Source organism: Trachinotus anak, unplaced genomic scaffold (genome assembly GCF_046630095.1).
Source record: "Trachinotus anak isolate AG129_WGS33_773 ecotype Australia unplaced genomic scaffold, CSIRO_AGI_Tana_v1 ptg000003l, whole genome shotgun sequence".
Lineage (NCBI taxonomy): Eukaryota > Metazoa > Chordata > Actinopteri > Carangiformes > Carangidae > Trachinotus > Trachinotus anak.
Window position 1 is genome coordinate 11,545,638 of NW_027273854.1, and position 15,350 is coordinate 11,560,987.

General features: G+C 41.8%; 1 protein-coding gene across 2 annotated transcripts in view; it reads left to right on the plus strand.

The window, feature by feature from the left end:
- Positions 1 to 15,350, plus strand: part of prkar1b (protein kinase, cAMP-dependent, regulatory, type I, beta) — a 65,415-nt gene that overhangs the window by 41,796 nt on the left and 8,269 nt on the right. For both annotated transcript variants that reach the window (XM_071473652.1, XM_071473653.1), the window contains 4 exons: positions 2,612 to 2,658; positions 5,606 to 5,764; positions 11,268 to 11,328; positions 13,573 to 13,694. In XM_071473652.1, coding sequence (XP_071329753.1) covers positions 2,612 to 2,658; positions 5,606 to 5,764; positions 11,268 to 11,328; positions 13,573 to 13,694 — 389 coding nt within the window. The remainder of the gene's footprint in view (positions 1 to 2,611; positions 2,659 to 5,605; positions 5,765 to 11,267; positions 11,329 to 13,572; positions 13,695 to 15,350) is intronic.

Consider the following 15,350-nt stretch of genomic DNA (forward strand, 5'->3'; position numbering starts at 1 on the left):
AAGGGAGAATTTACTCTATCATAACATGCAAAATGGAAGATAGAGGTATTTTCATTGTAATCTATTGTCTGATATAATATATCAAGTTATTTTCATTGTGGTTTTTGACATGTATCCAGCATTTGAAGTCATAAGCAACTGGGTCTGTGATCAAAAGGAAAATTTTATGGATGATTCCAAACTAGAAAAATTCCAACAATCAACTATGACAAATAGACATGTTTCACTTTATGGTACACAAGCATTTTGGGTACAAAACACCTTAGAGGCCGAGGATTTAACTCATGCTGTCCTTTTGAGCAAAACCAAAGAACCTTAACAGTGTGTACGACAATTATCTTGTGTTGAAACGAGGCCTCACAGAGCACACCAGTCTGTGTGTGTGTGTGTGTGTGTGTGTGTGTGTGTGTGTGTGTGTGTGTGCGTGCGTGCCTGTGTGCGCCTGTGTGTTTGTGCACACTCTGGTCAAATATTTGCCTGCACTCTCAGGCACAGGGGGATTGGAAGGGTGCAAAACAAAGGCTTGAGAACCAAAGTGATAAAAGACAGGAAGAGTAGAAGAGAAGAAAGACGGAGCGAGAGGGAATTGAAAGAAAGATAGATGAGATGAAAGAGAGAGAGAGAGGCAGAGACAGTAAGAAGGAGATAGCAGAGGGCCAGGTTGCAGCAGGTTGTGTGTGTGTTTGTGTGTCTGGGGTCTCCATGGACGGACCATCAGACGGACAAGGAGCATTTTGTGTGACAAATAGCGCTGTATGATTAACGAGCACTCTCCACTCAGTATTAATTAGCCGTGTGAACTCCTGTGAACTTTACACACAGGGCACTCCCAGCCTTTCAACTCTTTAGGTGAACATTCACACAAGAACACATACACACATACACACCCTTACTCGGTACCTATGAAATGCATACACATGCATACTTGTGTCATGTATATTCATGCATCATTACCCACTTGTACCTGTGAATGGAGTTGTATTTTATCTTATTGTAAGAGGTAGCTGCAGGGAAGGCTTCACAGTGCTCATGGCTGTCAGTCCTTTTTAAGGATTTCCTCCTCTGCCCTATGTAACAGATAGCATAATTAAAGGAACACTTTGCCATTTTTCAGCCTTATCTCCAGACTAGATGCTTTTAGCAGACGTCAGCCTACCAGATCCTATGGCTCGCTTCAAGGGTTAGAGTTCACTTTGAGAGCACAGCACGCTCCCATCAGTGACACAGCAGGGATCCATTCAGCAAACCAGAACACATTTTGAGTTGCAGGCTTGCACATATAACAGGTACCCTTATTGGGTATATCTGATATAGCAAGTGAGGGATAGCATATATGATTTATTCTTATTAAAATTGTATCCACAATTTCAGCATTTTTTTCTTTTGGCAAGCAGACATTAAAACATGCCCTCTACTAGCAGGGAGCATAGATATGGGCAATGTCATGCCAAATCATGACAAGACGTGTCTTTTCTGACAAGCTGAGTCTGAAATGTCCTAAAATGCCCACTACTCACAGAATAAAACTCTTATGATTTAGGCAACACCATGACTTTTTTACACGGGCAACCCTTGGACCAAATGATAGTTTTACAATATGAAAACTGTTGTGAAGCAACAAGAAGAGGATTCAGGAAGCTAACAGGCTCCTGGCTCCAGCTATATTTGTGCGGTACATGTTTGGGAGTGATATAGATCTTTTTTCATCTAACTTCTTTTTGCTCAACAAGTGGTAAGAGCACTAAGTTTTCTCCATCAGTCTTACAAATTTCTTTCCGAGGGTAGTTAGCATTACAGCCTCATGTTACACCTAGCATGGCTCTACCATTTGTAGCCATTTTTTGTTCACATTTTCTATATCTTAAAATATCATGAAGTGTGTGTCTTTGCCTATTCACTGCACAGAGTAGCATTGTCTTGAAAAGAATAAATGTAGCTAACATCTGTAGTTGTACAGTGTACTATGAATCTCTGTACACTACTGAGGTGTTGTAGGTCTGCACGCTCAGGCACCTCTGTTTCAGAATTTCCACTATTAAGCCACAGAAGCAACAGTAATGAACTCTGCTGTTGCTGCAACTTTCTGCTGGCAAGGGCCCTATTTCACAAAGATAATGTCAGGCCCATTGAAATATGCATTCTGGAGGAGGCATCAGCATCTTTGACACTGGGTCTGTTCTGAAGCTTTTAGAATCTGTCAATATATAAAGACCCAAAGATGAATGTACACAAGACAACAATTTGAACTGTTTCTTTTTTTTAGGAGAAGGTATAGAAATTGACAGATATGAGGAGGAGAGTGTGAGGAAATATGTGCCTGTGTGTGTTAATGTGTATATTTCAGGATATTCAAATCCCAACAAGCTCTCAACTTGTTATTGTCCTCCTGCAGAAAACTGTGGTCCATCTGTTTGACAGATCATTTTAATCTCTTAATCCACAGAGTTGTTCCTCACTTTGGTTTAATGGTTTAAAAAGCCACCTTTGAGAACTTAAGGAGGAGGTGGAAGTAACAGGAGGAATAAGCTTTCCTGTTGGTTCAAAGCCAGGTATTTCTCCTGATTTTTTCTGCTCCCTCACAAACTCCCATTTCCCCTTCTCTTCCCTCCAGGCGATGAAGGAGACAACTTCTATGTGATTGACCAAGGTGAAGTGGACGTAAGTGGCCGACATGGAGCACACTTTCATTCATTCTCATTCATTCTTTCTTTAGATTCATTTATTTCATTATCAGTGAAATGGATTAAAGCACACCATTCCCAATAAATTAGTATTTATTTTTCACCTGTTTTTAAGGGTAAGCCAAAAGGATTGTGACTCAGTGGGAAAACCCAGCCTTCTCCACTCATATTCCAACAGTGTTTCCCTATCACAATGGACGGGTTGTATCGGGTTGCCCCCATGTTTTGTTCTCCTCAAAGTTTGGTTCCACTCTGATGACAATCTGAACATGGCGCTATAGAGTCCAGCGCTCTGTGAAGGCAGCCAAACTGAGAACGTCTTTTGTCTTAGCAAGCCTGACACGGAGTGATAGAGTTAAGTGGACAGATAAAACAGGAGCTGACGGAAAGTTAAACAGGAAGTGACCTTATCGGCTTACGGCGGTGAGCATAGGGACAGAGAGTAGGAGGAGAGAGAAGCAGGTTGGCAAGCTTGGCCAAGCGTGCCGATATAGTCAGCCCACCTGAGAGACACCTAGTAAGAAGTACTGCCAGTAGAGATGGTGCCTTGATAGACAAAAACAACTCTTCTAAAACACTGTATTGACTTGTATTGTTTTGTGTGATGTAATTTAAAAAAAGATTAGATAAGTTATGAGGCTTTTTTCTAGATTTTAGTGAAACGGTTGTGTGCCATGAATGTTTTCTACAGAAAGGTAGAAGTGTACACATCCATTCCTAAATTTAGGCCAAGTTCAAGACAGGAAATTCACTGAAGGAAAAAGTGAGAGTATCCATAAACCTGATTGTAGCTCTCAAAATAGTTTAGACTGAACAGGCAACATTTGACCCTGGTCTACTTCAGGCCTGATAATACATTGCCTGTTCAGTATAATAAAGTTTGAGTACTATCACACATCTGCAGATATTCCTGTGCTTTTTCCTTCCATGATTATTTTTTTTTTCTCTTCACCTCAGCTGTCCTCAGTGTAAGGTAGTCTTGTGCAACATCTGATATTCAGTGTATGATAATCTTACTCTTACAATAGAGGCTTTTTAGTGGGAACACTGTTTTCACCACTAATCTTACAGTCTGTGGCTTGTCTTGTTTCAAGCAGTTAGTGTGTTAAAACACTTGCTCTAGTTGGGTGTAAGGAAGAGCCTATCTTTTTACCACAAGTTGATACTCATAACTTGCCTTAAGCTAATTTAACCTTAACCTGGAGGTGGTCTGCTCTGGGCTGGGACTTCAACCTCTTTCTATCTGCCTTCGGTGAATCTTAGGCATCTGCTCCCTCTCCCAGGACCATGTCATTCTGCACCCAAGCTGGGTGAAGATCCCTTACCTCTGACTCACCTCCACCCAAACCCCGTGCTCATCTGTGTCTGGTTCACCTCACCCCGCCATCCAACCCTCTTTCTCTACAGACAGCTGCTGCCTCCAGCCATGGTTATTGAAGTGTGGAGATGTCTCTCATTAGACAGAGTGTAAATCTTCTGGCATCCCATAAACAGCCTGAAAGATGACAACCGCTGCCACTGATGTAAACACCCCTCCGATGCATCCACTTGGAGACATTGGCCTGTATTCATATGGGAAATTAAACCTTTATATCTGATTTTGTGAGGAAAGATCTTAAGATAATTCACTGAAGTACTTAACAAATAGAGACAGACCCCCTTTCACACACACTCACACATCTTGCGGGAAAAAACACTCCAAGTAACTATAAACAGAAATACATAGCAAAATTGCCTGCTCATCCACCTTCCAGTTCTTGTGATTTGTTTGCTTCTTAATTACCACCAGGCGCACACACTTTGCTGTAGATATTTGTCTATTTAAAAATCAGTGACAGCTGTGAGACAGCAGACATTGCTTAAATCTTTTTAATTGTGAACTCCATTTTACCTTTTCCACACTGCTGACTCAATATAGTGCAAGTGTTTCCAGTTTCACTCCTTATCTACCACCTTTTCAGCAACAGTAAAGCTGGAATAAAATGGTGTAGCCTTACTCTTGCAAACCTGGTTTAGGTTTAATCAGTTGAAACAGCTCTTCCTCACCAGGAGTTGCATGCAAGTGTGTGTGAAACCTAATGGGACCACAGGTACAACAATGAAAACAAAGACTTTCAGGTTAGGGGATACTTGAGGATTAGATTGGGAAACTGTGCAGGAAAAAAATACTATTACCTGTATGCTCTGATGTAACACTTTTGCAACATCCATATAATTGTTCTTCTAGGCTTGACATAACTGTAGCCAGCAGTCAGCAGCTCTTTGAAGGATGAGTCCCCTGTGGTCTACTCTGAGTCTTGGATAATGGTTTGCAACAATTCTGGCAATTCACAGCAGCCACCAGAGGAATAACGCCCCCGCCCCCCCTTCTCTCTGTTATTAAGTCAACAAGATAGTGGATAGTGTGTCAACAGGTGAAACCGTAATGGCCCCAGAGACAACCTGAATGAGTCTCAATGAGGTTGTATTGTCTGTGGAGCTATAGTGGCTGGCCTAAATAGAGCTGTGCATGTGTATGTGCTTGTAAGTGACCAAGCATGTATGTGTTTTAGATCTGAGAGAAGACCCACAAAGTCTTCCACAGCTTTCTGTCCTCCATCACTCCCAAATCAAAGGAAAGACAAGACAGAGGAAATAAAGGGGATAGATGGAGAGATAAGAGGGATAGAGAGCCTTTTAGAGGGTCTCATCTGAGGGCTTAGTGGGGATCAAATGCGTAGGGACAAGCCTAGTGAGCACATCAAGGAGGCTGGAAACTGAGGAGTGGGAGGCAGCAAAAGGGTTTGGGAAGGTGTCTAAGGACGGGTAGAGAGGTTGAAATGACAGAAGAAATTAAGTTCTTCACAGGCCACCCTGCACTGACTGACATTCTTCAGAAGCATTTAAGACCCTATCCATCACTCTGTTTCTTGCTCTGTCTACAGGTGTACGTGAACGGTGAGTGGGTGACCAATATTGGAGAAGGAGGTAGTTTTGGAGAGCTGGCCCTGATCTATGGAACTCCCAGAGCTGCCACCGTCAAGGCCAAGACTGATCTCAAACTGTGGGGCATCGACCGAGACAGCTACCGGCGTATCCTCATGGTACGAACTTCAACACACTGACTCGTATAACTTCAGCACACTCTGGGTTAAGTACAAGCTCCCAGCACACATTGCCGCTCAGGCTTATCATTCTGTAACAGCCTGGTTGTTTGCGTGGAGAAAGGAAAAATGTGATCATCATATAACATATCATATAACCCATTTAAATTACATGATTATAAAACAGAACAATTTGTTTGGTAGCAATTAATTCAAGTTACTATCAATATTTTTTTACTATTAGATGTTTATGAGGTAACAGAGGTGCATAATGAATTGCATGTCCTGTTCTCAGAGAAGAGGCTGCACAATGCTGTGATGCACATAAACATTGTAATAACACATGCAAAATTAAGGCTACACCTTACGCGCCTCATCTTGTAACTCACTGAGGAACATATTCACATTAAGCAGGCGGAAGTGAGACCTGTTCAACACCTACCAACAAGCTTGTACCAGCTAGTGTTCATTTTGGCAACTGATTTTCATTTAGTTTTAGTCTTTTGACAAAACTCTGTATAAGTTTTAGTCAAATTTTAGTCCTTTGATTTTTGTTAGTTTTAGTCAACAAAAAACAAAGACATTTTAGTCTAGTTTTTGTCAATGACACGATCATCTCATTTTCGTCACACATTTTTAATTCATAATTAATTTCTTTTAAGCATTTTTGAAACTACAGTCACCATCTTTGTGTACAGCTACCATGGTTACAGGTGTCTCTCACAAAGTGTCACTCTGCTATGCAGTAATATGCAGACTGACTTAACCTCAGTAAATCAAGTCAGCGTTTCCAAACTGTCTGAACGCAACTGCTCTCTCCAATCTAATCTTGTACAATTGTTCCTGCTAGCCTATCATTACTGCAGCTACCTGTGCTGTTCACTGTAGAGCAGTCAGTCATTCAGAAGATGGATTCACTCACTTGTTCACTGTTCACTGCTGTTCATTTTCTGGGTTTAGTTTGAGAGGAGGCGCTTTATTGTCAGATAACATCAATATTGTGATCTTTGTTTAGCGAACATCTTTTTAGATGGACTGCCGACATTATTCCTGGAATTTATTTACTCCTCTTGATAGCAACGCTAAAGATATTGACTGAAAATAACATTTATGTTTCCTCCACATCCACAGCACCTAATAGTTACATCAGCTAAATATTTTATAAATGTTGGCCTTCTGTCTCCATGTTTTCGTAGTTTGTCTCAGATGTTTTGACGTTGCTTATTGTCTAATTCTCAGTGGACTGTGGTTGAATTTAGTCCATATATCTGTTTCTTCCAACAACAGCTGAATCATATTCTGAACAAGAGATTTTTTCGGCAGCAGAGGAAACTGTTAAGTAATCAGGAGATACACTGTGTGCTCCTATGTCCATTCATGATAGTTCTCATTTTCAAAGATTTCTTTTTATTTAGTTTTAGTCTTGTTTTTGTTGTGAAAAATAGATCGTCAAAAAAGTTTATCATAGTTTTTGTTAATGAAATGAACACTAGTACGAGTCATATCAGTATTGCCACCAACAGGCAAAGAAAGTAGCTTAGCTGCTTAAATTTTAACAAGTGCACCACCGGCATATGTACAAGATAAGACCTTAAACACACACATCAACCACATCCACACTATGACACAATGCAGGAATAACTGTGATAATGAAAGTCTGCTGTAGTAGACTCTCTATGAGTTTATCATTCATGGTCCTTTACTTGCAGTATTTTCTCCCACACGACCACTTAAAACTCCTTAAATACTTTATTCAGTTTAATCTTTCTCTCAAAATCCTCCCATTTCATTGTCCCTCTAGTTCTGATTCTAGATGAAGAGGGGCAAAACAAGTTAAAGGAGGGGAGTGAGCAAGGGTTGTAAAGGAGAGAGAGGGTCAACTCTAATGCCTCTACACACACTTCCAACTCCAGGAGCTTATCTAGCAGGAATGTCTAAATGTTTAAACTGGAAACACAAGGTGCTCTGCCCTAGCTGTCATACCCACTCACATACACACACACATATTTTGGATGATGTTAGAATGACTAATTACTGTGTGTGTATGTGTGTGTCTGTATGAGTGTCCATGCCCAACTAAATATGTCCTCAAATGTTCCTAACACCTTGTTCCAAAAAAATTAGATAGCCTCCAATTAACCTTCCAAACACCTGTGAGCCTCTGAGCTTTCATCAACAGTGAAAACTCTGCTCTGTGTCAAACAGTTTGAACCCACAGAGATGGAAGAAGATTTGTTTTTGGACCTTTCAACTCAGTGTAAAGTTGGCACTGGTCTGCCCAGCACTCATGTCACCTCACATAGTTTAACTGAGGGCACAGTCTGCCCTGGTAACCTTTCTTTGAGAGGATTCTCTCTCTCTCTCTCTCTCTGTCTCTCTCTCTCTCTCTCTCTCTCTCTCTCTCTCTCCAGTTCTCATTCCTGTGTTTCTTCCAGCAGCAACAGCAGGAGGGGAGACGGGGTGAAACAGAATTCAATTATGTGAACCTGTTGTTAATTATTGCTGTCAATGATTTGTAAAGCTGTTTTTATAAAGTGTGGTATTCTGGCAATGTCTTAGGCCAACACAGTGAGCATTCTCTCTCTCTCTCTCCCTCTCTCTCCCTCTCTCTCTCTCTCTCTCTCTCTCTCTCTCTCTCTCTCTGTCTGTCTGTGAATGTGTGTGTGTGTGTGTGTGTGTGTGTGTGTGTGTGTGTGAGAGTGCCTGTGCCTGTAGCTAATTAGTTTGGAGCTCAGGAAGGTGTGCTGCCACTAACATAATTTTCATTGTTTGCACATCTGCCTCTCTCCAGCCATGCTTTTCAGCTGCATCTCCACATCTTGAAATTGTAAAATTCCCACCACTTTGATAATGAATTAATCTTTTCAGTTATTTATTCAAACACAAATGACAAATATTCTGTGGTTCTAGCTTCTCAAATGTGAAGTTTTCCTGCTTTTCTGTATTTTATGTCATTTTAAATTGAATACCTTAGGCTTATGGACTGATTGTTGGACAAAACAAGATATTTGAAAGTGTCACCTTAGAACCTCAGAGGGGTATTTTTCATGTGATCACGAAAATAATAGGTAAATACGGCCCTGTTCTAGAGAACCTTCATGTTTGCATGTGCTCTTGAAGACATCACTGTCATGTAAATTCAGAGCCGAGGCGGCCCCTCAGAACCACCTTATCCCCTACCTCCTTCTCCTCTCCTTCTTATCCTAAAGTGCATTTAGTAAACAATGTAATACCATTGCCTGTGATAAATACACTCTCTCCATTGTGTTGCTGCCAGTCATACAATACCCTCCTTGTTGTGTCATCTTTGTAATTAAACACACACAGCTACAGACAAAGCCATTAACAAACTAACAGACCACTGTCAACAAGACAAGAGGAGACGAGGAGAAATCATATCAAAAAATCAAGAGGGGGAGGGGGATCGCGGTCCAGTGTTACACATTGGACAGAGATGAAGGTGATGGGGATGGGGCATGAGGTGCGGTTGGTTTAGTTTGGCTTCGCTCCACACCTTAACTCTTTGATGATTCTACCTCAAAGACAGCGAGCAGACACAGAAGCTGGTTCATCTTTAACCACGGGAGGAGCGAACACATCAGGGCCAACAGGAGTAGGGGAGTTTTGTACATGAAACATGTGCTCAGGCCCTCCCAAGTAGGCAGGAAGGATAAGGACAGATGCAGATAAAAGGCATGCAAAGAGAAAAAAGATGTGAACCAACAAAATAAATGATAACATGAAATTTTAGAATCAGAAATTTTGTGTCATTTTCATTCCATCTACCCCAGTAAACCTTGATGGTGCTGACATTGCTCTGGCCCACCCAGCCCTCCTTCCTCCAGTCACATAAATCAGACCTTCTGTGTAATGTAATGTTATGAACGCACGGTAAGCCTTTAACCTCAGCAAGCCTGTCTGAGGAGCTCTATGGGGAGGCTATGAAACTCAACTCAACATCTCTGTGGAGGATGGAGCACGTGTGTGTGTGTGTGTGTGTGTGTGTGTGTGTGTGTGTGTGTGTGTGTGTGTGTCTGTTTGTAGGTGTGTGTGAGACTGTGTTAAAAGTAGAGTATACATGTGTGAGTGTTTGTATTTGCTTGCTTAATGAGCATGAAGTTTTGTCTCTGCAGAGACAGCAACGTAATATAAGTGGCAGAACTAAAAACAGACCATGCTCTACACACACACACACTGTCTCTCTCTCTCTCTCTCTCTCTCTCTCTCTCTCTCTCTCTCTCTCTCTCTCTCTCTCTCTCTCTCTCTCTCTGCATACACATACACACACATAGATGCACACAGACTCAAATCATTTATCCAGGAGGGAGGCAATGCAGGGTAGAATTCCTTTAATCAAGTTGTTTACGATTTTGAGTTTGACGTTGACTCACTTGGGAACATTTTCTCCCCTTTTAAGACAAAATGTGAAATTATATGAAATTAGAGGCAGCAGCGGGACTCAGGCACTTATGCACTAAAGACACCCCAAGCCTCAATATATCATTTCCATATGCAAAGGCTGACACAGGGCGGACAAGATCGTCTCTCCTCACTCTCTCTTTTTCTCATTATGTTCCCGCTCTCGCTGAGTGGCTCTGTGCAACGAAGGAGGGAAAAAAGGAAAAATGCATTTAGGGAAGGGGTCCTCTGGGTCTAGACTTGTCAGGAAGCACCTGATGTTCATGGCAGAGGCAGAGAGGGGAAAGTCCCCTGCCTGGTGGGTGGGGTGGGCCACACACACAGACACACACATGCATTGAACATTACCACAAAGCTCATACACACCTTCATAAGTCTGACCCCATGAACCATGATCTATTAATCATATATTTTCCTGTAGCTTCGATTCATAGTGTTTCCATATTTTATAGCCTTTAAGGTGGCAGTACTCATATTCATTCAATTTTGAGTCAGCCTTAAAGATCAGATGTTGCATGAAGTGCTTCTGTTACACACGGCGTGAAAATAAAAGTTACAGTGAAATGTAAAACTTTGAGTTCCAGTGAAAAAGGAAGAAAGAAAGAAATCCAACACATACCACATATGGTGAAACATGGTGACACAAAGTGTAATGGATGGTTTAATCATCCTCAGACAAGGAAAGTGTGAAAAAAGTGGATTGCTGTGTCATTTAGAGATGCTCACAATTTTAATTTTGTGACAACAAAGTGCAGCTTTTGTGTGAGGCTCTCTCTTAGAAACAGCTCCTTAAGGTAGCAATTATTCAAATTTCAGATTAGGACTTCAGTAAGACGGTATGAGAGACACTTTCTGAAGCAAGACCCAAAGAGTGTGAAAAATACTAATTGTTACAAATGAGAGAAGAGAAAACTATTTGTTATGGAACCAAACTGCAGTAAATCCGTTCTACTACTTGAAACCAAGATGTTATGATCACAGTATTTTGCAGACTAATCACAATTATCGTTTTAGCATAGATGTGCAGCGTTACCTTACAGTTTCAGTGAGTGTGGTCCATGTGTCTCCTCTGTTTTCTTTACAGGGTAGCACACTGAGGAAGAGAAAGATGTATGAAGAGTTCCTCAGCAAGGTCTCCATCCTTGGTAAGTGTGTGTTTGTGTGTTTATGTCTGTAGTTACATTCCTTTGTTTGTTTCTGCTTTTTTTATGAATATGCTGAAGCATGATTGCGTTTGCACGTGTATGCCATGTTACGTATTAATATTCAACACCAGGTCAGGGAGTCCAGAGTGCAGGCAGTTAAATCTGCTGAGTGCAATATACTGTATACTGTAGATTAGCCCACATAAACACTGGTGCATGTTGTCACACAAGGCCCATAGCTGAGTAAGGCCTGTGGGTACAGTCCTAATCTTGTGTTCATATTAAGCCAGTCACACTCTGCATTGTCGCCGTGTGGACAATTAAAGAGTACGGAGTTAAGCTAAGCCTCTCTTTTCCCACTGGAATTTGGATAACACCAGCGTACACAGGCCATTGAGTTTGGAGAAATGGCGAATGAGATTCATTCAGACTTCCAAAACGAGTTGCAATTGGAACTGACATTTCATCCCTTTCCACTTGATCGTGTGTGTGTGGTGTATAGAGTAAGGCCATGCCCCCTGTACAGAGTTATTTGCTGGCTGAGTAAACACACACACTCAATTCAGGTCTTAGGAGAACGTCTCTGCAAGGACCGCTCTCTTTTCATTCATCTCCTTTCTTCTGCGCCTCTTTTTTCGACAGCCTTGTCGAGGCCTGTATTCAAACACCCGCCTCTCTCTTCGAAGTGCTTTTCCTCTCTTCATTCTTCTTTCTGTCGCTCTGCTTCTCTGCTCTACCTCTTTGAATTGGAGGAGGGGTAGGGGGCGGGAGTGTTTTTGTTTGTCTTTGATTTTTGAGATAGGCACGAAATTGGGTACAAGCCCTTGATGTCATGGAGTGAAGGGGGGGGGGGGACAACATGTTCTTTGTCACACAAACACACATACAGGGGCTTCAACATCCCAATGGCCAATTGTGTGTGATATATATGTGTGTGTAGCAAGGTGATCCAAGTGGGTGCAGGCTCTGCGAAGCGTGAAATGTAGGTTCTTTAGTCAGCACATTTGTGTATCACGTTACCTGCCGAGCTGTTAAGGATCACCTCCATAGGACCAGCATCCAGACAGAGGACATCCATCTGGGACCGGCAGACACCACGGCCCCACCGGAGGGGACACTGGACACCTCTAAACCACCAGACTTCACCTTAGTTAATCCTAAATACACACACAAATAGACACACTGGGATCAGTTACTGAGCACATCGGCAGACAATAGTCTCAGACAAAGAGATTCTGTTATAGTTTTATGCCTCTAACTCATACCTTAGTCAAATCAAGACACTGAATCATCCTTTCATCTAGACAAAGCTAAAGATGTGGAGTGTTTTCACTGCAGATAAGTCACATTCCACATGTAGATGTATAGACTGTTAAGATTAGGCAACAATAATCTGCGGGATTGTGAAAGAAGGATGAGCTCATTTGGTGAATCTTCTAGGCGGAGATATTTAGTTATCAGTGGATCCTCTTTATATAAATACCACTTCATCTACGTTGCTCAAAGCTCCTTTGGTTGGAACATTTTTCCCAGTGAAGATGTGTGACCGTCTGTGTTTTTGGTTTCTGTGTGAATACCAACAGCTTCTAGAAATATCCCGGGCTAACCACGGCACTGTACGTGTGGTTGGACAGTCGGAAAGACAGCTGTCGCCACTGGCTCTCAAGATCAACAAAAACTGAAAAAGATAGATTGTATCACAGGTTTTGGCGGTACTCATTCACAAATGGTCAATTCTCTGCATATTTTGAAAGGCGGTTTGAAAATGTACTAGATCCATAGAAATAAATATCTATTGCAAGGTTTCATAGTCACTTCTGAATTAGTTTTAATATTATATTGGATTCCACTGAAGCAAATTTAATCTTAATTTTATTATAACAAATCCGTACAATTATAAATCGTGTCCCTGGAGTTTAACTGAAACACATTTTACAATAACAGAGGGGAAACATTCATGAACAGAAACTGCTTTCTGTCACCACACCCCCAGAATCAGTAGAGCTGAGCTCTTAGAATTTCAAGGTGTTTTAGTGCCACGACACACAGTGATGGGAGGGAGGAGGCAGGGGGATCGGATGAATCCCTGGTCCCTGATGAATGACTGGATTAGCCTGGGATTATCAGTCCCACCAGTTTACTGGATTTTAGCAAGAGCCTGTCAGACCATGAAACAAAACAGGTACATGTTTGTAAATCTACTGTTGCACTGATGGGTGTAATTAACATGATGTCCATTCACAGAGTCCTTGGACAAGTGGGAACGTTTGACTGTGGCCGATGCTCTGGAGCCCGTCCAGTTTGAGGATGGAGAGAAGATAGTGGTGCAGGGAGAACCTGGTGATGACTTCTTCATTATCACAGAGGTAATGTCAGTGTTTTTACGAGTCTTGTAGAAAAAGTAGTAAAGGTCCTGGTAAGGAATTATGTATGGTAACTTTCCTTTACTGTCAGATTTCCTGTAAGCTGTAGGTGTTGACTTGTGGGGCCTGAGAGCCTGTATGAGTCATCAGGTGGGTACAAGGGTTAATGTACATGTCATCATGCAGAGACGCTGGTGGGCTCTTTGCTGAGATCGGAACTGATCCTAGTTTATTGCCACCAGCAGACAGGCTACGCGGTGGTGTTCCCCTGTCCTGGCCCTCAACCACTATTACTGTGCACAGAATACCCTCACACTACAGGCTTTGTGGAGCTGGGGCCCCTGGTGCAGCTTCATGAAAGGCCCCCTGCCTGTCATCTTACTACACTTTTGATTAACTCCATACTTACACAGCTTTCGTCAGGGTCAAGTCAAGAAGGCTCTGTGAAGACTGGTGGGGGTGCAATCTGCTGTCATTTTGTCCTTGCCTCCAACTTTCCCCTCTTACTCTCAGATTCACCTAAAGGTTAGCCTGTCTTTCTCACATTGTCACTTTTCTGTCAGTCCCTATGTCTGTCCAGCTCAATCTTTGTCCATCAAGAGTCTTTGTGCTAAACCAGAAGAGGATTTTATCAAGGGTGCTGAGTGATGTATCGCTCTTTATCTGGGTTTAGTCTCTCTCTATTCTTCCATCCAGCACAACACTATTCCTCTCCTCTCCATCTTCCTCTCATCCATCCCTTCACCCTCCTGGGGATGCCTCCCCTCAATACATTGCAGCCCATAAGCCTAAAGTTCTGACTTAAACCTGTAAAGGTGTGAGGGTGTTCACACGCATGTTGTGAGAACATTGTGGAACTTGTGGCTCTCTTTATGCAGAACACGCCATCAATCAAACTAAGCATGTGTTTCACTTGCTGAAGGTAAAAAAAAATCAAAAAAGGCAAAAAGCCTCGACAACACGCAAGAGCTGAAGACAATGTAGCAAAGCTCTGGAACTGCATAACCAGGGAAGTGAGTGGTTGCCAAGAATTTAGATAAAAATATAAGTATAAAAATGAGGAACAATGTAGGAAGTATAAAACTTTCTACATTGTTCATCTGATGTAGATGAGACTGGAGTGAGGCAATGGAACTTTTCCTGAATAGCATCAATAGTGGTCATAAGTAACATGCACTGGAAAATGGTAAATGCAAACATCTGTTTAAATTTTGCAAACTTCAGCCACCATAAATGTAACCTTCCTTGGTCCTACCTGGCCAAGTAAGGTTGTAGCAGCGAACACATAGTTTATTAAATTGAACAAGGATGTGTTTTGTTGCTTATAAATACAAGTTTTCAAATGTAAGAAGAACAATGTGTTATTTCTTTTTTCCAACCTTAAAGCTAACAGTTAGTACTCTATTCCTCATTTTATGCTAGAGTAGAAAGCCAAACAACAAAATATGTGTCCCTATCCAAATATTTATAGACTCCACTGTATATATCTCACATACACCTCACATTATCCGACCAGTGTTGGTCAAGTTTGAAGCCTCCAATTGAAGCCTCCTGAAGCTGCAGAAATCCCTTAAAAGCCGTTTGACTATGCAGAAAATGAATCCAGTCGGGGTTAAGGACACAAATATAGCAGTTAGCAATGCATGACTCATCAATCTG